The 24,323-nt window shown below is 45.3% G+C and overlaps 1 protein-coding gene across 2 annotated transcripts in view; it reads right to left on the bottom strand.

Annotated features, from left to right (window-relative positions):
- The window catches only part of RBPMS (RNA binding protein, mRNA processing factor), a 693,723-nt gene that overhangs the window by 367,650 nt on the left and 301,750 nt on the right, over positions 1-24,323 (bottom strand). For both annotated transcript variants that reach the window (XM_069237362.1, XM_069237369.1), the window contains exon 4: positions 15,470-15,532. In XM_069237362.1, coding sequence (XP_069093463.1) covers positions 15,470-15,532 — 63 coding nt within the window. The remainder of the gene's footprint in view (positions 1-15,469; positions 15,533-24,323) is intronic.

Raw genomic sequence — 24,323 nt, 5'->3', positions numbered from 1 at the left:
CCTCCATAAAAGCGGTGGCTTGCCTGTGGGAGTTGCAGTTGACTGGAAAAGTGTTTGTAGCACAGCTTGACTTACAGTGGCTTGCTGACATACTAGTACATCCACACAGTAATGCTTTGTAAATGCATGTGGTGTAGACTATGTAGCTGCCTTACTAATGTAAGCTATAGATATGTTTCCAGGGAAAGCCATAGGGGCTCCCTTTTCCTAGTAGTATGTGCTTTTGGAGCAACAGGTAACTGTCTCTTTGCTTTAGCATAGCAGGTTTGTATACATTTTACCATCCATCTATGATGTTTTGGATATTGGACTGCCCTTGTGAGGTAGTGAAAAAGCTACTAAGAACTGTTTGGTTTGGTTTCTTTAGTTCTGTCAATGTAAAACATAGGTGCTTGTGTAACATCTAGAGTGTGTAGAGCTCTTTCCGCAACTGAGTCAGGCTGCGGAAGGAAGCCTGGTATCTCAATGGATTCATTGGTATGGAATTGGGAAACTACTTTAGGAAGGAACTTCGGGGTTGTATGAAGGGCCACCTTGTCACTATGAATTTCGAAGAAAGGTTCTCCCGAGATTAGGACCTGGAGCTCACGAACATGGCTCAGTGATGTGATAGCGACTAATAATGCCACCTTCCAAGAAAGGTACAGAAGAGGGCATGAATGAAGTGGCTCAAAAGGAAGGCCTTTGAGCCTGGTAAGCACAATACTGAGGTTCCAGGATGGTGCAGGAGACACTCTGGGTGGAATAACCCTTTAAGGCCTTCCATGAAAGCTTTGATGACTGGGATTCTGAACAAGGATGTATGTTGTCTGTTCTGTAGATATGCAGCTATAGATGGGAGATTTAAGATAGATTTGCTTTCTGTAAGTGGAGCAAATAAACAATGTCTTGGACAGTAGCTTTAATGGGATTAATACTTTTGGGTTGGCATTAGCATACAAAATGTTTCCATTTTGCAGCATAACATGCTCTGGTTGTGGGTCTACAAGCTTCCCTGAGAATGCCCATACATTCCGCCGGCAATCTTAAGTAACAAAACTCTATGACTTCATAAGCCATATCGCAGGGTTGAGTGTCTTGGGGTTTGGATGTCTGATCTGTCCTTGGTTTTGAGTGAGAAGCTGCAGCCTGTTGGAAAGCTTCTCCTGGGGAACTGCTGAGAGGTCCAGAAGTGTGGTGAACCATGGCTGATGCGCCCAAGTTGGAGCTACAGGGATCATGGTGAGAGATGTCTGCCTGATCCTCCGAACCAGAAATGAAATGAGAGGGAGAGGGAGAGGTCAGAAAGCATAAGTGAATATCCCTCACCAGTTAATCCATAGTGTTGCCCTTGGATAGAGGGTGTGGGTACCTGGAGGCGAAGCTTGGGCATTTTGTGTTTTCTCCTGTGGTGAAAAGGTCTATCTCAGGAGTTTCCCACTTTGCAAAGTATGTTTGAAGGACGTGTGGATGAAGTTCCAAATGTGGACTTGTTGCTGCATCCTGCTGAGCAGGTCTTCAATGTTGTTGTCTGCCTTGGGAGATACTCTGCCACCAGGTGAATGTGGTGGTGGAGAGCCCATTTCTATATTGTCTGAGAGAGTTGTGACAATGGGGACAGCTGTGTCCCCTCTGTTTCTGTAAATAACACATGACTGTCATGGTGTCTGTGCGAACTAAGACAACCTTGTGAGACAGGTGAAGAAGAAATGCTTTCAGGGCCAGAAAGCATGCTTGAAACTTAAGTTAGTTGATATGTAAGGATTGGTGACTGAGATCCCAGAGGCCCTGTACTGTAAGGTCTTGAAGGTGAGTGCCCCAACCCATGAGGGATATATCTGTGGTCAGAATGACCTAAGGCACAGAGTCCAGTAAAGGCCGTCCATTAAACAGGTTGCTGGTATTCCACCATTGTAGAGAACGGTGAGTATGGTGGTCTAACAACACTAGATTCTCGAGGTGACCCGTGTGACTGAGTCCACTGACGAGACAGACACTGCTGTAGGGGAAGCATGTGGTGTCTGGCATGGGAAACAATGGCAATGCAGGATGCCATCATCCCTAGCAGGCACATGATAGTCCTCACTGTGTATGTGTGATTCTCATGAAACTGGCAGAGAAGAGACTGAAAACTCCGAACACGGGCCGGGTTGAGGTATGCTAGCCCCAATTCTGCAGTGAGAATGGCTCCTAGATTGGGCTGAATATGAAGAGGTTGTAGATGGGATTTGACAAAGTTGATAGTGAATCCCACCTTATGAAGCAGGTCCACTGTCCTCTGAGTGTGATATCGGCAGTATTGTAGTGTGCTGGCTTTGGTGAGCTAGTCGTCCAGATAAGGAAACACGTGTATGTTTTGTCTTCCGAGATGTGCGCTGACTACTGCTAAGCACTTTGTGAAGACTCTAGAAGCAGTTGTGACTATGACGAGCAGGACTTTGAACTGGTAATGTTTGCCTGCAACCACAAATTGTAGGTATTTTTGGTGTGCAGGGTAGATGGGAATATAGAAGTATGCATCCTTTAGATCCAAGGGTGTCATAAAGTCACCTTGTTGTAGAAGCGGAATAATGTCTTGAAGAGTAACCATGTGAAGTGTTCTGAGAGAATTAAGTGGTATAATGATCTGAGATCCAGAATAGGTGTGAGAGAGCCATCCTTTCTGGGGATGAGGAAGTATAGAGAGTATAATCATGTTCCCTGGTGTTGTAATGGAACAGGCTCTATTGCCCCTTTGAGGAGAAAGGATTGTACCACTTGTTTATGAAGGGTAAGGTGCCCATGGGAACGCCTGTGAGAGCAAGAGGGAATGTTTGGAGGTGTGATAATGAACTCTAGACAATAACCATGTTGGATAATGGAAAGGACCCATTGGTCCGAGGTGATGTTGACCCATCCTCTATGAAAATTTTGAAGTCCTCCCCCAACAGGTGTGGAGTGGGGGTGGGGAGACATGGGTAGTCACTGTTTGGATGTGGAGGTAGGGTTGTGGGTGGTGATACTCTTACCTTTGCCTCAGTTGTTATTTCATCTATAGGCTCCCTTGAAGAAACCTTGAGAGTATAAGGTTATAGGCTGTCTGGCCTGGTGAGTGGAGGCCTCTGAGGTTGTGATTTGTAACTACCACCACCTCTAAATGTGAGGCAATGAAAAGTGCCTCTTTGTGAGGAGGCCTGAAGAGTACCCATGGGTTCTGTTGGGTCCTTAACTTTTTTCAATGTCTAAAAGGGTGGAGTCCATTCGAGGGCCAAAAAGATGCTCCTTGTCGAAGGGCATATTGAGCACCGTTTGCTAGACCTCTGGTTTAAAGCCAGAACAACTAGACCAGGCATGCCTCCTTACTAATATACTGGTGTTTATACTACGTTGGTTGTGTCTGCGGCTTCCAGGGCACATCGGATTGAATTATTAGAGATAGTTTGCCCCTCTGCAACAACCTGTTTTCCTCTTTTGTGGTCCTCATCGGGGAGATATTAGAGAAGCTCCCCCATTTGATCCCATTGAGACCAATTGTATCTCGCTTGCAAGGCCTGTGAATTGAGGATGTGCCAATGGTTGGCTGCCTGTGAAGCCACCCTTTTGCTGACAGCATCCAGCTTTTTGCTCTCCTTGTCTGGGGGAGGAAAGTCCCCCGTGGCCTGACTATTGACTCGTTTTCTTGTAGTGGTGGCAGCTATGGAGTCTGATGGGACCTGGATCTGATATATAGTGGATCAGAAGGAGCAGGTTTAGACTTTTTGTCTACCCAAGGCATGATAATCCTAGACTGTACTGGTTCTTTAAAAATGTGTCTGCATGATGCAGCATGCCTGGGAGCATGGGGAGGAACTGGAAATCCCTATGTGTGGAGGTTAAGGTGTTTGAAAAGGAAGTCCTGCTTAATAGGGTCTGTGTGCAGCTCAGCATTATGGAAGGTGGCTGCCCGAGCTACCACTTGCTGGTAGGATGTAGTATCCTCTGGTGGGGAGGGTCTTGCGGGGTACAAATCTGGCACTGTACTTATCATGGAATACGGGTCATAAGTGTCCCATGGATCTGGGTCCTGCTGAGTCCCACCCAAATCTTCCCCGATAAAAAAAGGGGATCCCTGAGGTGTCAAATCTCCTGTGGTAGGAGAGGCAGGTGAATGAGGAGGGGAGGGGACTAGAGGAGAAGTAGGGAGTGGTGGATCGGGAGGAAGAGGAATAGGCTTGGGAGAAGCGGTGGTAGCCATGTCCTTAGTGGCCCTCTATGGAGATGGAGAAGTGTCCAGCGCCACTTGGAAGGACGGTTTCTTCTGGAATGTGGAAGGGGGAGGAGCAATAATGCATCCTATATCCTCCTGGATATGGAGGCGGCACTGTTGATCGTCCTAAGACTCCAAAATAGGGTTACTGGCTGATGGCATAGCTGAAAACTGGTCTTTGTGCTCTGAAGGTGTTTGCTCCTTTGTTTTTAGCACCAACTGTTTAAACCGGTGTCCTTTTGTCAGCACCAAATCAGCGGTGGAGGCTGGGCAGCTCAGAGCCGAAGCACTCAGTGGTGAAGTCTTGGACCGAGGAACTGGAGGTCGATGCCAAAGATACTGTTGTGGTCTTGGCTATTTTCTGAACCGGCCATGGCCTGGTGGCAGTGGTGGTCCAGTGACCTCTGTAAGCGGCTTTGTAGCAGTCTTAGGGTGGGCAGGAGGGGTCACAGTACTAACGGGTTGCGCTGATGTCACCTTGTGGCTTTTGATATCGAACGGCACTTTGGAGTCAGAGTCCGGGATGGAGAAGGCCTCCTCTTGTTCTGGCTCCTCCTGAGCGTGCTTCTCCCCAAAGAGGTCTGGGGTGTCGTCCGGAGTGTTGTGTGCCATCTCAAACCCGCGAGCTCTTCGGTCTCAAAGGGTCTTCTTCAACCAGAAGGATTTGCAGGCACTGCAGGTGGTTTCCTGGTGATCGGCGGAGAGGCACAAATTACACACCAAATGTTGGTCAGTGTGGGGGAATTTCGAGTGGCACCGAGGACAGAAATGAAATGGTGTCCATTCCATTGGCTCAGCCGCGTGGACAGATAGGCCCAAAATGGGTGAGGTCACCCCAGAGGGCAGGTGGTCCGTGACTAGACGGAGGGGAGGAAACAAACGGAACGATGGAAATATGCAAATGAGAAAACAATACATTGATAAAGGGAAGACAAAAGGAAAGTTTCGAACTGGAGCAAGACGTAGTGAAGAAACACACGTCCGAACCCAAAGGCGAAGAGAAAACAGTCTAACAAAGAAGTCAATGCTCATGTGCAGTATCACCGGCAAGGAGGAGTCACTCAATCCTGTGACTCCAAAATGCTTTTTTTTTTTTTTAAACTTACAATACTCCAGGCCCAACACTAGATGGCAGGAGTATGCAGAGCATGTGTATCTTCAGTCATTTCCACTTGTGAGGAACCAAGTCTTTGAATGCTTGGGGAGGCTTGGCAGGAGCCAACCACTGCCAAGCTGTTTGTGAATAAATTGTTCCCTGGTGTCAAGGTGTACTTGGAGCTGTTGGAGGATTGGCTGTTCAAGATTCTCGGAGGCAGCAGAGGATGTGGTTGCTAATGGCAATCTGAGGATGGGCATCTACCCGAGGGCATTGAAGAATGCTTCGAGTCGGTGGATCTCGGCTCTGAGTGCTGCAGCTCAGTCGATATCAGCTCCGAAAGCTTGGGATTTTAGTGTATTGAATCTGAATGCTTCAGCCTGGTGTGTCTCAGCTCCGAGTGCCTTGGCTCCAACGTTGTCCAATAGGGTGTCTTCTGTGCCAACACCAAGGTGGCAGTCAACTTCAACACATGAGGCTTTGAGGAAGACTTCGATTCTGAATGGGAGGAGGATGTCATTTCTGTCTCGGATATTCGGTGCTGATCATGCCCGGGAGGCAGTGGTGGACCAGAGGCCTCTGACAAGGAATGGAACTCGAAGCCGGTGCCTCTCTTGAGTGAGTGATATGCTGGAGAGTGGTACTCAATGCAGTAACCTTTGGTGGCGGGTGCTTAGTCGACGGGGCACCCTCTACTTTGGCATTGCTCTTTGAATCAGCTCTTTCTGGTGAGAATGCCTCCTCCATTTCAGCACCGGCAATGCCCGGCAGATCTTCTTCTTCTTGTTCACCAAAGAGGTTGGAGTATCCTCTCAACAATGCACCATGGAAGCCGGTGCGATGCACCATCCCCATTGATTCCAAAGCATCTTTTTTTTTTTTTTAATGCAAGGCATGCCCACAAGAGTCCGCTCGATCATCGGGGGCAAACAAAGGTTGGAAACCTTATGCATTTTTGTCCTCAGATATTTTGAGTGACAAGTGGGACAGATATGGAACGGAGACCTTTTCATTATGTGGAAATTGTCGTTGTCTAAGTGATGGCGGTCTGAGAGGCAGGGCGCGAATTGTAGAAGTCGTTGACTGTGAGGTGGAGTCGAAGGAGTACACAGTGCTAGGCAGGAATGTTGTTTCAGCCGGTGAGGAATGGATCTGAGGGCTCAGTGAGAACAATATGCATCATCGAACCAGAGCTCACAAAGCCAAGCCTGAACCGAATGGGAAAAAAAGAATCTAACAATTAAGCTGATGCCCATGCTCATTACAAGAGATATGTAAAGCCACTATACCTTGTGACCATATCTATCAAATTATGGCACTATTCTGCTCTCTCTTTCACGCAATGCAACACAGTAACTTCACTTACTGTGCTGTGTTGCGTCAAATAAGCCCCTTAGTTTGAAAACGACACATGGACACATATTCTACATTACATTAAAATCTTATTTAAAACATCTATTCGCCAAGCTTTTATAATTAATACAATCTCAGAATTTAAAACAGCTAAAAGAAAAAAAGAAATAGGAAAAGTGATACCCATTTCCATGCACTTTCTAGAGTCCTAATTATTCACTCTGTGACCAAATTTATCACATTTGTAAGGAAATGCCTCCTTGGCATGGTTACCCTCTAACTTTTTTGCCTTTGCTGATGCTAAGTTATGATTTGAAAGTGTGCTGGGACCCTGCTAACCAGGCCCCAGCACCAGTGTTCTTTCCCTAAACTGTACCTTTGTCTCCACAATTGGCACAACCCTGGCACTCCGGTAAGTTCCTAGTAACTGGTACCCCTGGTACCAAGGGCCCTAATGCCAGGGAAGGTCTCTAAGGGCTGCATGTCTTATGCCACCCTAGGGACCCCTCATTCAGCACATGCACACTGCTTCACAGCTTGTGTGTGCTGGTGGGGAGAAAATGACTAAGTCGACATGGCACTCCCCTCAGAGTGCCATGCCAACCTCACAATGCCTGTGGCATAGGTAAGTCACCCCTCTAGCAGGCCTTACTGCCCTAAGGCAGGGTGCACTACACCACAGATGAGGGCATAGGTGCATGAGCACTATGCCCCTACAGTGTCTAAGCAAAACCTTAGACATTATAAGTGCAGAGGAGCCATAAAAGTGTATGGTCTGGGAGTTTGTCAAACACGAACTCCATAGTTCCATAACGGCTACACTGAAAACTAGGAAGTTTGGTATCAAACTTCTCAGCACAATAAATGCACACTGATGCCAGTGTGCAATTTATTGTAAAATACACCCAGAGGGTATCTTAGAGATGCCCCCTGAAAACATACCTGACTTCTATTGTAGGCTGACCAGTTCCTGCCAGCCTGCCACACACCAGACATGTTGCTGGCCACATGGGGAGGGTGCCTTTGTCACTCTGTGGCCAGGAACAAAGCCTGTACTGGGTGGAGGTGCTGTAACACCTGGCGGTGAGCCTCAAAGGCTCACCCCTTTTGTTACATGGCCCAAGGGCATCCCAGCTAGTGGAGATGCCCACCCCTCCGGCCACTGCCCCCACTTTTGGCGACAAGGCTGGAGGAGATCATAAGAAAAACAAGGAGGAGTCACCCATCAGTCAGGACAGCCCCTAAGGTGTCCTGAGCTGAGGTGACCCCTGCCTTGAGAAATCCTCCATCTTGAGTTTGGAGGATTCCCCCAATAGGATCAGGGATGTGCCCCCCTCCCCACAGGCAGGAGGCACAAAGAGGGTGTACCCACCCTCAAGGACAGTAACCATTGGCTACTGCCCTTCCAGACCTAAACACACCCCTAAATTCAGTATCCCAGGAAAGCAGATTCCTGCAACCTGAAGAAAGAAGAAGGACTGCTGACCTACAAGCCTGCAGAAAAGGAGGAAGACAACAACTGATTAGGCCCCAGCCCTACCGGCCTGTCTCCAACTTTGAAAACCTGCTCCAGCAACGCATCAGACAGGGACCAGCAACCTCTGAAGCCTCAGACGACTGCCCTGGACTAAAGGACCAAGAAACTCCCGTGAACAGCGGCCCTGTTCAAAACCAGCTACTTCTTTGCAACAAAGAAGCAACTTCCAAAGGCTTCACGTTTCCCGCCTGAAGCGTGAGACTTCACACTCTGCACCCGACGCCCCCGGCTCGAGATCCAGAGAACAAACACCTCAGGGAGGACTCCCCGGCGACTGCGAGCCCATGAGTAACCAGAGACGACCCCTCTGAGCCCCCACAGTGATGCCTGCAGAGAGAATCCAGAGGCTCCCCCTGACAGCGACTGCTTGTAACAAGGGACCCAACGCCTGGAACCAACACTGCACCCGCAGCCCCCAGGACCTGAAGGAACCAAACTTCTACGCCGGCGTGACCCCCAGGCGACCCTCTGCCTAGCCCCGGTGGTGGCTACCCCAAGGAGCCCCCCCTGGGCCTGCCTGCACCGCTTAAGTGACCCCCGGGTCCCTCCATTGTTTCCTACCTGAAACCCGACGCCTGCTTTGCTCACTGCACCCGGCTGCCCATGTGCCGCTGAGGGTGTACTTTGTGTGCCTTCTTGTGTCCCCCCTGGTGCTCTACAAAAAAACCCCTGGTCTGCCCCCAGAGGACGCAGGTACTTACCTGCTGGCAGACTGGAACCGGAGCACCCCTGTTCCCAATAGGCGCATATGTGTTTTGGGCACCTCTTTGACCTCTGCACCTGACCGGCCCTAAGCTGCTGGTGTGGTAACTTTGGGGTTGCCTTGAACCCCCAACGGTGGGCTGCCTATGCCCCAAACTTGAGACTTGTAAGTGTTTTAATTACCTCCAAAACGAACCTTTACTTACCTCCCCCAGGAACTGTTGATTTTTGCACTGTGTTCACTTTGAAAATAACTTATTGCCATTTTTACAAACACTGTATGTGATATTGCTTTAATTCAAAGTTCCTAAAGTACCTAAGTGAAGTACCTTACATTTAAAGTATTAACCGTAAATCTTGAACCTGTGGTTCTTAAAATAAACTAAGAAAATATATTTTTCAATATAAAAACCTATTGGCTTGGAGTAAGTCTTTGAGTGTGTGTTCCTCATTTATTGCCTGTGTGTGTACAACAAATGCTTAACACTACCCTCTGATAAGCCTACTGCTCGACCCCACATAACTAAATAGAGCATTAGATTTATCTACTTTTGACACTATCTTACCTCTAAGGGGAACCCTTGGACTCTGTGCACACTATTTCTTACTTTGAAATAGTATATACAGAGCCAACTTCCTACAACATTGAATTGTACTAATGAGATATTACTGATTCGCCCTGTGCAAGGAGAAGGTAGGTATAAGGGCTGCCTGGCCCTTGAGTACCCCAATGCAGAACCTTCTAGGAGAATATATACTTACTGAGCCTTCAAGAGCTAGTTCAATAAATTGATCCTTTAAAGCAAACTTGCTTTGAAGATTTGCATTCACTAATAACTCCCTTTACAACCAAATTACCTCATGCAGTCTATCAAACAGGAAATGTAAAATCTGATTAATTGAATCAGAGAATTCTGCTATTACTTTTTCCAGTGAAAAGTAAAGCATTCTGGTACTCTGGGTAAGTCGTCACTAATGCAAGTGCACACCGGCTAGCCAAAAATTATGTATACATTAAGCCACATTGGTGTTTTACTAGAATCTTATTTCAGAGGATTAGCAGGCAGGTGGTACCCATACTTTCAGGCTACATCAACCAAGCCATTACAAACCGTTCAGAATTACCTTGCAGCCTCATGAATATCAGTGACACACGCATGCCACATTTGGCAATTAAGGGCCTAATTAGGTGTTTGGCAACTTGGCTGCTAAACCTCCTTTGTAGTGCAGAAAGATCCTCAAGCACACCAATAACAATCAGGCCGCAATTGTTATCTCTCAGGGGATTGCCACCTTAAAGTGATCAAGGGACCTGCCTGTCTCTTTGCTCTGGAGGGCTATGCCAGAGAAGCTTATTCTCCTGGCAGGCTGCCCAAGTCAGACAGGTCAAAGGATAGTAACAGCGTGAAACATGATCCACTAGTCCTCCAGTTTGGAAGTTGGGCACAAGGCTAACAACCTTGTTCCATAAAAAGCATTTGTTTTGGAAACAGCAGTAAGCACAACTAAATCTTAGAGGCAGGAAGGACATCTAGAGTCTCTCTCTGAGACATGCATAATTGACAATAGCCAGAGCTGCAAGTAAACTACTGACAGGATGACAGAAGTTCTGAGTGCCAAGTGCAAGACCAGATTGGGATCCTTGCATGTACGAACAATGTATGACACAGGAAAGCTGGCCCATGTACCATCTGCGATGAGGCGTTACTGCTTACACATCCTGAGGGTCAACGAAATTAGGTGGACCAGATCTGGCAGAATATAAAACAGTACTGTACTCAGGAAAGGACGATGACCAACATCACGAAGGATTAGCCATCATTCCGAGGAAGGGGACAGAGAAATGCCTAATTGAGTGGAAAACAGTTAATAGCAGACTCATGACAGGCAAGTTAAAAGGCAGATACATAAACATCACCATTATCAAGTGTTATGCACCAACAAATGAAGCAGAAGAAACAGTCAAGGACACATTCTTTCAACACATGTAAGCTGAACTTGAAGCTGTAGCAAGTCACTACCTGGAGACAGTGATGGGAGACTTGAAGTCTAAAGTGGGAAATGACAACACAATCTATAATAGAGCCATGGGAAATGAAGGCTGTGGAACAATGAACAACAATGAAGAAAGGCTGCTGGAATTTTGTGCCACAAACGATCTAGTCATACTCTAGACTCTATTCACAAACGTGCTTGGTGCTGGGTAATTGGCAAAGACAGAAACCAGATGGACCATCTGATGAGTGGCACCTGGAGACGCTCAATGAAAAAAGTCAGAGTGAAGAGGGGAGTGGACTTTGGCAGTGAGCACCATCTAGTGACTGCTCTTGTGACACTGAAAGTCTGAAAAACAGAACACAAAAGGTCGGGAGGGTAGCACTTAGATGAGTCAAAGTTACAGGACCCCAAGACAGAGAAGGAATTCATCTTACAAATGAAAAACCGGTTCTAATTGCTAGCCGGAAAAAAGATCAGTCTGATCCAGCTGCAGACACAGTCAACATGAAATCAGAACAGGTCTATTTCATATATGTGAAGAGCAGTGAAAGAAGCCTGTGGAGAAAGGTCAGGAAGAGGAAAGAATGGAAAAGACAAGATACGAAGGCGGGAGGCAGGAGGCAGGAGGGAAGCAAAAAAGAAAATCATAGCAGCCGAAGCTGAGAGGCTGCAGGACAAGTATAAGCAACAGTACATAGAAGCAAACAGGGCAGTCAAAATAAATGACAAGAACAGACAAGCAGGAGTATTTGGATAACCTTGTCAGCCAAGAAGAGGAGGTGGCAAGTAGGGTGAGAATGGGCGAAGGTCTCCGAGATCACAAGAATAGTCAGTGGTAAATCTTGTGCAATATACAACACCGCTATTATGGACAAGCAAGGCAGACTAGTCACAAATAAGAAACAGCAGCGGGCATACCGGGCTGAACACCTCAAAGAAGTCTTGAGCAGATCAGTATCCACAAGCAAAGCAGACATCCAAGAAGCAGACACAGACTCAGATGCCAACAATGCCCCATCAAAGAAAGAAGAAATCATCACAGCCATGCGATCCCTCAATAACCAAGTCTGAATACAGACATGTTGAAGGCGGATCTTGACACATCAGCCAAGCTTCTCCTACTACAGTTTACACTGGTTTATGAGGGGAGAAAAGTACCAGACAACTGGAGCTACAGCATCAGCATCAAGATTCCAAAGAAGAGGGCATTAGGCATCTGTAACAGCTGGCATAGACTCACCCTTCTGTTAAGCCTGAGCACAATCCAGGCAGAAATCATTACACAGCACATGCCTGATCCTGTGGACCAACAGTTAAGGAAAGAACCAACTGGATTTGGCAAGGGCAGAGGGTATGGTGAATAGATCCTTGCTCTACCTTACATCATAGAGCATTGCATAGAGTGGCAGAGACAACTATACATTAAGGGCCAGATGTAGCAAACGTTTAGCTAAACGCGTATCCCAATGCAGAAATGCATTTTGCGAGTCGTTACCGACTCGCAAAATGCATTTCAGACTCGCAAATAGGAAGGGGTGTTCCCTTCCTATTTGCGAGTCGCATTGGGATGCAATACCATTTGCAACCGCATATGCGGTCGCAAATGGCATCGCAGTTACGATCCACTTCAAGTGGATGGTAACCCAATCGCAAATTGGAAGGGGTCCCCATGGGACCCCTTCCAGTTTGTGACTGGAGCCCAAAATATTTTTTCAGGGCAGGGAGTGGTCCAAGGGACCACTCCCTGCCCTGAAAAAAACCAAAACTAAAGGTTTCGGTTTTTTTGAAGTGCAGCTCGTTTTCCTGTTAGGAAAACGGGCTACACTTCAAAAAAAAAAAAATGCTTTATTTAAAAGCAGGTCGCTAACATGGAGGTCTGCTGACGTCAGCAGGCCTCCATGTTAGCGAGTGCCTATACTCGCAATGGGGCCGCAATTTGCGACCCACCTCATGAATATTCATGAGGTGGGTCATTGCGACCCCATTGCGAGTTGCAGTCGGTGTCTGAGACACCGTACTGCATAGCAATTTGCGACTTGCAAATTGCTAATTTGCTACATCTGGCCCCAACTTCATTAATTTGAGAATGCGTTTGACAGTATTCACTGTGACAGTGTCGGGCATATACTGAGAGCATATGGCACTCTCCCTATGCTGAGAGTTGTTTCTAAATGTGTGGGGATGTGTATATGTGTTCTGCATGGGATGATCACGTTTTCAGTGGAAATCTAAGAACAAAGGCCTGCCAAGGCCTACCTTGGAGTGTTGCTCTTGATTGGGTGGGCCCTCCAAAACTATCATTTTCAGCAAGTGGTCCTCTGAAATGGTGTGCCCAAAGGTGGAGACAGCTGCACTTCAGTACTGTGTTCCCCTACACTCTAAATCAGCCCAGGATTGCAGAGTTGAGTGAAGGGGAAATTGATGGTTTTTGACAGACGCTCTGTTCCCCCCACCTCTAAATCAGTCCCTTCTCAATGCAAATCACTTCCACTTGGAAATAGACACTAATGCACGGTACTCACTTAATAAATCTGGCTTTAGACTGTTTAAGTTTTTGTGTGTTAGAAAACAAAACAGAAAGCAACAGATGTTTGTTTTTCAAATATGAAGACAACACTTGCTTGGTGCTGAAAAGCAAATAATAAATATCAGTGTTCTACTGAGGATATCTTGGAAACACAAGTAGATCTGATTTTGTGAGGAAAGATATATCACGTAAAATGTGTCTGATGCAACCGGGATACGTGTGGTAAACAGGCAGGCTACTGATTTAACATAGTGTAGTAAAGAATGTTAGGAATTCTGCAAAAAGGTTTCAAGACCAGCTCCCAATTTCAGCAGAATAAAACATATTTAACCTAAAAGCATGTAAACAATGATTTTTTTTATTAAGTCGGATAGAGGTAGGTTTGACCCTTTTTAACTGATTAATAAAGGAGGCAGCACATGAAAAACTTTGAAATAAACAACACACATTACCACCAATTCTTAATAAAATGAATTGCTCGAAAATACCACAGATCGATGGCTTATCACCTATTTCTCAATGAAAGAGGAAACTTAGACTCTCACACAACAGAGATGCCTGAACGCATATGGATATTGCCATCAGGTAAAGAATAACATGGCTCAGGATGATCCATAAAGTTGCCAAGGAAAACACTGGAAATTTACAGTAAGCTTATACAACTATTGCAGGTTTTCAGATGTTCTCCCACATGAAAGTATTCCCACCTAGATTAGGTGTACATTTGAATATGGAGATACGTAACACAAAAGTGCATTTGTCCTTTAAAACGCTTTGTCTTTCATAAGGAAATCATTTTTCCTCAAGGAAAAAACACTTACGTTTCACCCTCAGCAATTTTGGGGCTGTTCCCGCTCTAAGCTCAACATGAAAAAATATGTATTCTTACATTTGACAGGAAAAAAATGCACAATTTTTGAATGAGAAACTATCTGCAAACGTTCGGTGAATGCCACAAAACGTATGAGCTTGTCTTTGCCAACTTTTCTGGTAGAATTTTCATGAAAGACAACCCCTCTGACGGCATTATCCAACTATTCCTGATTCAAATATTTAAGGAATGGGATTTTGAACCCGAAAATGCCTTTATTTGCAAATTTAATTCCACTTAGATTTGCAAAAAAAACGTTCTGAACTGGGCCTATGTAGTTTAGCGGACACCCACCTCTGGAAATACCTTAGTGCTGTCCTTTGCCATGCCGCAATGAAGTTCAAAGAACAGCCCTTGAAATAGTTCCGTATGGAGTTTAATTTTAAATCACGCTTGTGAATTTCACAAATTGCGCGTTATGCGAAATTCATAAATTTCACCCTAGACAAACTTTACAGAATTTTGCTCTATGCAATTATGCATTGTTTTTGGCTTCAGTGAGACGGGTTTGAGCAGAAAATGTCTCTACGGAAGGTATTTTTTGCTCGAACATAACTTCCGCTAGTCTCTTGCACGATATTTTAAGAGGAATATGTTCACGTGTAAAAATGTCATGCATGTACCTGCAAACCTCATTCCACACAATTTGCATAATTCAGTATAAATTCGCAAAAATATGCGGTTTTGAAACCCAAACTCAAAGAAGCAGCAAACGATCATTGATAACAGAAAAAGATCTGTAACAATATGGTATGTATGTATGAATGTATGCATCCACTCTGTTCTTATTATATACATATTCATTCTTGGTTATTCTACAAATTGTAGTTTTGACTCCAGTGCGTCTTCCTCGATCTTTAATCCTGTTTCTTCACTTTGTGCTAAACGGTTTAATACCTTTTATGGTGTAGAACCAAAATACAGAGAAGGAAATTCACAAAGGTCTCTGTGAGTACGTGAAGTAGTGATACTCCACGTACTCACAGTTGCCTTTGTGAATTGGCCGTGGTTCCCCTGCTGCCGTGAACCGGAACATCCCAGAAGATGGCCATAAAATGGCGCCGTGCTACAGAAAATAAACACATCTTTGAAACCTCGCAGAAAGAGTGACAGAACTAGAATCACAGAACAAGATAAAATCACACTATGAAGGGCTCTTGCGAGCAAAACTGAATACTTACATTCAAAGCATTTTTCGCCGCTTCTGCTTCAGAGCGACTGTCAAAACTGACAAACCCCACGGGCTGAGGAAACAAAGCATGTATTACAGTGCATTAGTAGTCGGGGAAGAAAGACATGTTTGCTACATCACTTTAAGACTACTGAGGTCAACTAACCACTGAGGTCAAGGTACAGTCTCTCAGTCCAAATATAAACCAACCTCGCCTGCAACTCTGCTCAGCACTGAAACACCAGATAAGGATCGGTGAATACAAGCAGAACAATCTCTCAATCTTTTCTAAAACACAATTCTTTACAGCGATTTTCTCCGGTTGGGAATATTGCGAGTAACTTTTTTGTAAACACTTACAAATATGTATGGACTGCCTGCTGCATTTTAAAGTTACATTAAACAGAATCTACAGCCCGGTTAGAGCTCCATTCCAGTGACACCTCTTGCAACGAGCATTTGTAATGCAATAGGTCTCGCATTTGCTTCAGTTAAAGCTACTGGCATTGTAAATTCATGATTGGACTTTTCTTGCCACATAAATTGCTCAACCCTGCCTCATAATTTGGTCTTTCCCTGCCAGATAATGCCAGTGGCCCTGCATATAACTAAAGCACTTCCACTCATCTTCTTCCTCTATCTTAAAGCATATACAATTATCATATAAACCTTTATCAGATATAAACTTTTGGCATTAGACCTAAAACACGCTAACAAAAATATAATTTGGGACGTAATATCATTTGGGACGTATTGGAGGGTGAAAGGAAAGACGGAGTAGGGAGTAAAGATGGAGAGGACAAGTGGCGTAGTAACGGTGTCATGGGCCATGGAGTAAGAAAGGGAAATGGTTGACTGCAATTGTGGTAGGAAAATACAACAGTAATTAGAGTTGAGTGAGGTCCATAGGTCTCTGGGCCACAGTGCCACTGAACCTGTTGCTCCATTGATAACTATTCCTTAGGAGAGAAAGTGGATGGGACAGAAAAAGATAAGCGAAAGGAATACAACAGACATAAGGAAGAAAGAGAAGTGGTTGCAAAGAAATAAAAGAAAGAAGGGAAAGAAAGAACGAGAAAATGAAAACACAACAAAAATTAAAAATAGAGCAAACGTGTGAGACAAAAGAAAAAAGGGAAGGAAACTAGCAACTGAAAGACATAGAGAAAAAAAATGAAGGAAGCATGAAAAGAGAGAGAAAAATGAACATTAGAGAAAAAAGGGAGATGGTGAGAGAAACATGCAGCGATAAAACCAGGGCGTGTATGTACTGACATTTCCCACAGACACAGAATGGGAAAACCACTTTGACTCTTCGGTCTCGACAAGTAACTTGAGGCTTCCATACACAGACAGGAAAAATAGGGATTTATAGTAAAACGTGAATTGACAGATAAAGATAAGAAAAACACCAGAGAAAGGAAGGAAGAAAGATATTAAAAAAAGTGAAATGCCACCTACTGAGTCAAAGGAAAGAGCAAATAAAAAAGACAAAGAAAGAATAAAGTGAAGAGAAAAAAATAGTGAAAGGATGAATGCCTCATGAAGAAAAAAGAGAGGAACAAAATAATGGAATAAATAGCTATATTTTTGTGAGTTTGAAAGAGAAGGTAGCAAGAAAGAAGAGGGAAATAATAAAAAATGGAGAGTAGTAGAAATAAACAGTTGAAAGAAAGATCAAAACTGTTAACGTATGGATTTTAGGAGCTGGAAAGAGAAAAGTGGGGGAGTAAGAAAACAGTGAGAGTAAACAGAGTAAAGGAAAGAACAAAGTGAGATAGGTGAAACAGACCTTCCTAAATAAAGATGGCAGCTAAGAATAGATTTAATTGGCTCCCCCATGTCCTCAAATAGAAGTGTGTAATAGCAGGGGGTGCGGCAGAACAGCAGGAGGTGCATCAGCAGAGTTGTATGTGAACCTCAATACAGCAATATTGGGGTGCTTCAGATCAGGATAGGGAGTATAGACAGAGGTGTGTCCTGGCCGAGTGCTGGAATAACAGAAAGGCAGTTGGTCAGGAATGAGAAACAGAACACTGTGTAATTCCTGGTACTGGACAAATGGGGCACTGCAGGTTAGGGATGAGGTTCTCTGACAGAGTTGTATGTGGGCTGCAGTACTGGAATAGTAATGGGCACACAAGGTTAGAACTGAGATCTGTTAATGGAGCTATGTGTGGAACCTAGTACTTGCGTGCCACTGCTACAGAGTGTTAGCCTGGAGGTGCCCCAGTGAAGCTGCAAGTGAGGCCCAGCATGGGAGTGGCATTGCCTTTGAGCCACAGAAGTGAGGAGTCCTGAAGGGCGTGTGTGTGAGCCGGAGTTCTGGCGGTTCCTATCAACAGTGATGTTGGATGTGTAACTTGAGGTGCACTGGCTGAGCTGTGTTTTGCTCTTTTGTGTCCAGTATTGGCTTGGCAGTGGAACTGAATATAAGAATCGAGCTGCTGTAATGGACCTGTATGTAAGCGGGGTTCCAGCATAGGAAAGGAAGTCACTTTGCCAGGGTAGAACTGAGGTGCACTGATGCAGCTGAGCGTGAGGTCCCAGTACTGGAAGAGCAGAGTGCACTGACTGTAAGAACTGAGGGCTCTGGCAGACAGCTTGTGTGGGGTTCTGGCACTGGCACAGCTGAGGAACTGGAGTGTGTGAACTGAGGTGCACTGATGGAGATGCGCCTGAGGTCCCAGTACTGGAACAGCAGAGTGTACTGACTGTAAGAACTGAGGTACTCTGGCAGACAGAGTCTGTGGGATTCTGGCACTGGCACAGCTGAGGGCTTGGAGTGTGTGAACTGAGGTGCACCGATAGATCTGCGAGTGGGATCAGAGTATGCAGCAGAAGTGGGCACTGTCTCTATGGATTGCGGAGCCCCGGTAGATCTGGGTGAGGGGTTCCGGCGTTGGAGTAGATGTGGGCAGTGTCTCTAAGAAGTGAGATGCCCTGGTGGAGCTGTGTGTGGTGTCCCAGCACTGGAACAGCAGTGAGAACTGAGTGCTTGGAAGGAGGTGCTCTGGCTGAGCTGCATGTGGGCATCAGAGCTGAAAGAGCAGGGACGCCATACAAAGGTTTCCTAGGTGACATCAGGTTACATCTGGGGGCGAGGCCTCTGGATGGGGGCAGGTTCCTGTATGCTCTGTAAATTGCCTAGATTTTAGATGGCAATCTGGCACAAGGCTGGACCCCTGACAGAGTTGAACCCTTAAAGTTTTCCGCTGGGACAAAAGTGGGGGTAGCGGGTTAATTTACAATGCCCCTGAATTGCTTAATTAGGAAAGGTCAAGCACATCTGACTAAGAAAGCAGGAAATGTCAAGCAGTCACAGTGTATTCCAAAGTTTATGAATACAATTTTGTGGTGTGCAGCTAGCTTCTAATTTCGTAGCAGACCCTGACTCAACAAGCCCTAGGTGCCTAGGCTATAAGCAATTACAAGCGATCCTCTGCTCTTGTTCTCAGCACTGGGGACCACAGGCAGGCACACTCTGTAAAGAAAATCCAAGCCAAATAGGGAAGGGAGCCACGCAGCTGAGAAAGGAAGCAGAGAGCCCACAAAGACCAAATGTGACCAAGATAACAGCCTGATTTATAGCACTGCTTACATCTAAGCTCAGAGCAAGAATGCTCTGCCAATGAAAAGGGAAGCTTCCATGGACACGAGCAGGAAACAAATTTAACAAAAAGTCCCCTACAGACCAGCTAAACAAGGCAAAGTGTAATTATACAGTAGCTGGTCCCCGCTCCCACACAGAAGAAGGTGGGACAAAGTGGCATGACTGACCACTAACAAACAAGGATTTTTAAATGGCACTGAAACTGACAAATGAAATATCTGGAAGCCCACAGAAGAAGTATACTTGAAAAGTATACAAGAGGTCGTATGCTTACGCTCGACTAAAAAACAAGCGATTCAGTTTAGCAAATCTGCTATCTCCCAGTCAGATTTTTGTCAATTCAAACTCTGTGCCACATAAGAATATATGAGATTTAAATTAAAAGCTGCTGATCTCATAGCTATGATATCCAATGGCCCCACTATAGTTGATTATTGAAAAAGGATTTTGACTATGTACCTGCATATTAATCAGGGGTAGTCATGGATCCCAGCTGTTTGCTGTTTGTCACTCCTGGCACTGTTCTTGCTACCCCTTCTGTCAGGAGTCATCAATGCATGAACAGGAACTAAAAGTAGGCTGGACTATTGGAGCCTTCTTTACATTCTACATTTCCCAGCCAATTCCCCTCGCCAAGCAGCCAATAGGGGGCTACCGAAGGGCTAAGAATAAGTCACACTTGCCACTGGGGGTGAAACGGTGCGTGATGTCCCCTCTGATGTCCTTGTTATTTTGGTGAATCTATGTCCAGGATAAAATGAATAACAAGAGGACTTCTTTAAAGCTTTATCGTGCTTTGTCAAGAAGATGCATGTAAGATAATTAAACTTTTGACCTCAATTTGAATGACATTTTGAGGACATTAATACCTTGCATGTGAAGAATGGACAAAAGGTTGTAAAAATTGATGGATTTCTGACACACCTCCACTCAAAAGATCAAATATATGGCGCTCGTGACTACATGACATAATTTACAGACATTTAAAGATGAGGTGTTAAAAATGTTTGTATGCTGTGTTTCTGTTCTTATGCAATACTCTTAATTGATATTTAGTAAAATGTTTGCTAGCAACAATAGTACAAAAAAGAATGGTTTATTTCTATATAGCAGCTTCCCCCTCCTCCTTCTGACAGCTAGTTCGTTTGAAAAGCCTACAGATTGTATTTCAGTCTGGATTGTATCACTTGTAGCATTGCTGCTAATGTTATTTGGCACGATGATATCAGCATGATGAGTTTGCCTTTGTTACAAACATGAAAAGGGGACAACATCCCTACTAGGTTTTTTCACGTTATTGTTTTTTATTTGTTTTTTCTTTGATTTTACAAATCAAAATAGGGGCCAGATCACAAAGAGTAAGCAGTGGAAGTATCAAACTAACGCATGATCTTTGTTGTTGTTTTCCGCAGATTGAAGGCTGTTGTTTTCCAGTGGAACTTTAATAGAAGATAGTGGGATTTGTGTAGTTCATAAATGAACGATGTAACACAATTAAATAACAGCAAATAACAAAGTGAAATAATACAACAACACAACTAAAAAGCATTGGCAAAGCCAATAGATCTCATGTGATTTTACTTTAACCAAGTTGTACACCAGTGTGGCTGCTGTTCAGCATGGCTAAACATTAGGGGTGTGGGGTAGCTTGGAGTGTAGTAGACTGGGACGGAGAAAAATAAGGTAGATTGGGCACAGACTTGAGTGGGGTGGGGGTAGAGTGGAGTAGAATGGAGGGAGTGGATTGTGGTAGATTAGAGTGGGAAAGTTAGGTAGATTAGCATGGTAGATTGGAGTGAGGTAGATTGATTTGGGGTAGACTCGGGTGGAGTGGGGTAGATTGGACTATGATATATTGGGATAGATTGGAGTGGAGTGGAGTAGATTGGGGAAGAGTGGAGTGCAGTGGATTGGGATATACTGAAGTGGGATCGATCAGGGTGGAGTAGATTAGAGTGGAGTAGAGTGGAGTGGGGTAGATTGGAGAGGGGTGGGATAGAGCAGGGTGGAGTGAGGTAAACTAGGGTGGAGTGGGGTAGAGTGAAGCGAGAGAGACAGGAGAGGGGTAGATTGTGGTAAATTGGAGTGAGGTGGAGTAGGTTGGAGTGGAGTTGAATAGAGAGATGTGGGGTAGATTGGGATGAGGTGGGGTAGACTGGCAAGGGGTGGTTTGGAGTGGGGTAGATTGGGTTACGGTTGGGTAGATTGGACTAGAGGGAAGGAGACTGGAGTGAAGTAAATTGGGCTAGATTTGAGTGGGCGGATTGGATGGAGTAGATTGGAGTAGGATAGTTTGGGGTGGAGTGGGGTAAGGTAGATTTGAGTCTGGTGGATTTGGGTGAAGTGGGTTAGATTGGACTGGATTGGGTAGATTGGAGTAGTATGTGGTAGTATGGAGTTAAGTGGAGTAGACTGGGTAGAGTAGAATGGAGTGTTGTAGATTAGGGTAGAGTGGAGTGGTGTAGATTTGGTAGACTGGAGTGGGTAGACTGAAGTGGGTAGATTGGGGGAGAGTGGAGAAGAGTAGATTAAGTGGAGTGGGCTGGAGGTGAAGGTGGAGTGGAGTTGGATAGATTGATGTGGAGTCAAGATGGTGTGGAGTGAGATAGTGTGGAGTGGGAGATTAGGGTGAAGTGTGGTAGACTGGGTGGATTAAAGTAGGGTTGATTGGAATGGTGTGGGTTAAATTGGAGTGGGGTAGATTGAAGAAGGGTGATTGGAGTAGGGCAGTTTGGAGTGGGGTAAATTGTAGCGAAGTGGGGTAGTTTGGAGTGGGGTAGAGTGGGGTGGGGTGACGTTAGGTAGAATGGGATAGAGTAGTTTGGAGTGGAGTAGAATGGGGTGGGGTAGATTGGGGTGGATTGCAGTAGATTGGGCTGGAGTAGGTTGTAGTGAAGTGGGGGGGATTAGATTGGACTCCAGTAGTTTGAGGGGGAGCGGGGTAGGGTAGATTGGAGTAGAGTGTAGTGGGTTAGATTTAACTATAGTGGGGTAAATTTCAGTGGCATGTGGTAGATTAGAGGGAATTGGAGTGTGGTAGAGTGAAATGAAGTGTAGAAGATTGGGGTACAGTGGAGTCGGGTAGATTGGGTGAATTGGAGTGGGTAGATTTGAGTAGGGTAGATTGGGTAGAGTGGAATGGAGTGTAGTAGACTGTGGTTGAGTGGAGTGGGGTAGCCTGGGGTAGAGTGAAGTCAGGCAGATAGGAGTGGAGTGGGTGGAGTAGAGCTGGTAGACTGGAGTGGAGTGGAGGAAGATAGATTGGGGAAGAGTGGAGTGAAATAGGGTAGACTAGAGTAGAGTGGGGACGATAGGGTGGTGTAGAGTGGGGTAGATTGAGTGGATTACAATAGGATACATTGGAATGGAGTGAGCTAGACTTGAGTGGGTTGGATTGAGGTACATGGGAGTGGGGTAGATTGGGGTACTTTGGAGTGGGGTAGATTGGAGTGAATTGGAGTGGAGTGGGGTACATAGGAACAGAGTGGGATAGATTTGAGTGCAGTGCAGTAGACGGGGTGGAGTAGGATAAATTGGATTGGGGTGGGGTTGATTGTGTTAGATTGAGTGGAGTGGGGTTGATTGGGTTAGATTGAGTGGAGTGGGGTTGTTTGGATTGGAGTGGAGTAGTCTGCCATGGTTAGTGGTAAACTGGAGTGAAGTTATGTACACTGGGTAGAGTAGGGTGGAGTGGGGTATACTGGTGTGAGGTAAGTTGTAGTGGAGTGGGAGAGAATGGATTGAAGTGGAGTGGACTGAGGTAGATTGAGTTAGACTGAGGTAGATTGGGTTAGAGTGAGACAGAATGGGTTAGAGTGGGGTAGACTGACGTGGGGGAGTTTGGAGTGGTGTGGGTAGATTGGGATAGGGTGGAGTGAGGTGTGTAGATTGGAGTGGGGTGGGTAAATTGGTTTGGCGTAGAGTGGAGTGGGGTAGATTGGGTGGAGTGGGGTGGGATACATAGGAGTGGAGAAGATTGGGGTAGACTGTAGAAAAACAGAGTAGGGTGGGGTAGATTGGGGTCACTGAGTTGAGTCAGATAGATTGGAGTGAAGTGGGGTAGAGTGGAGGGGGGTAAGTAGTGTGGAGTTGGGAGACCTATAGTGGAGTGGCGTGTTGTGTCATGGAGTGCGTGAAATAGACTGGAGTGGTGTGGAGTCTAGTGGAAAGGCGTGTTGCAGAGTGTTTTGGAGGGGAGAGGCACGTTGTAAAGTGGAGTGTCATAGATTGGAGTGACGTGGCATTGAGTGGAACAGCATAGAGTGGAGTGGGGTGGCATAGTGTGGGGTATGTATGGTGTGGTAGTGCACTGTCATTACAGAAATACATTTCAATTTAAATGACCAATACATTTGCACCAAAATACGGTTTTACTGCACACAAATGGTAAAGTGTGCAAATGTCTTCACCTGTTGTATTGATGTGTTTTGATCGCATTCAAATATTTGTTTCCACCACATTGCAGAATTACAATGAAAATGTGCTTCATTTGTACTAATTCTGATATATTCTGAGAAATCAATACAGTTCATCTTTTTTGTTGTGTGCCAAGAAAACAAGCATTTGCAATGCAACAGGTCTCGCGTTTCCTCCAGTTAGAGCCATTCGCATTTTAAACTCCTAACCGGAATTTTCATGCCACATAAACTGAAAAGTAAAATAGTTTCACATAAGCGAGAGGACGGCTGCCATGAGCGCGAAGCAGACACAAAAAAGGAAACAGAAGTTCACTTGCAGTGAAACGTATCGGCAAAAGTGTCATTATCCATGTAACCGGCAAAAGTGCAATTATCCATGTAACAGTAGATGTCATGCAAAATGCTCAATTACTGCCCAGCACGATTGCGCTGCCTACGAAATAAAAATAAAAATAAAAAGTAGTCTAGAAAAGGACACAGAAAACATTGAGCCTCGTATGTTTTCAGTAGTTGGCCAGTGCGCTCGAGGAGGGCTAAACACTGGAAAGGACATGACGTGTGCATGCCTTTCCCAATTGAAATCAAGCAAATTTTAAAAGGCAAGCCCTCTTAAAATTCGAACCAACCAAACTGACGGGCATGGTTAAAAGCCCATAGAGACATTACACCAGGGACAGAGCGCTTTGCGCTCGACCCTAAAAATCGAACATCCCATCCCTTCTACGTTTACATGGGTATCCGGCAGGATAAAACATTTTCTAGCTATCGCGTCAAGAATTTTCAATTCTATTAAGGACACGGAGGCGAGGATTATGCTTTCTCTCTCTTTTACT

The sequence above is a fragment of the Pleurodeles waltl genome, chromosome 1_2 (assembly GCF_031143425.1).
Source record: "Pleurodeles waltl isolate 20211129_DDA chromosome 1_2, aPleWal1.hap1.20221129, whole genome shotgun sequence".
Classification (NCBI taxonomy): Eukaryota; Metazoa; Chordata; class Amphibia; order Caudata; family Salamandridae; genus Pleurodeles; species Pleurodeles waltl.
This window is presented reverse-complemented; position numbering and strand designations above follow the sequence as displayed.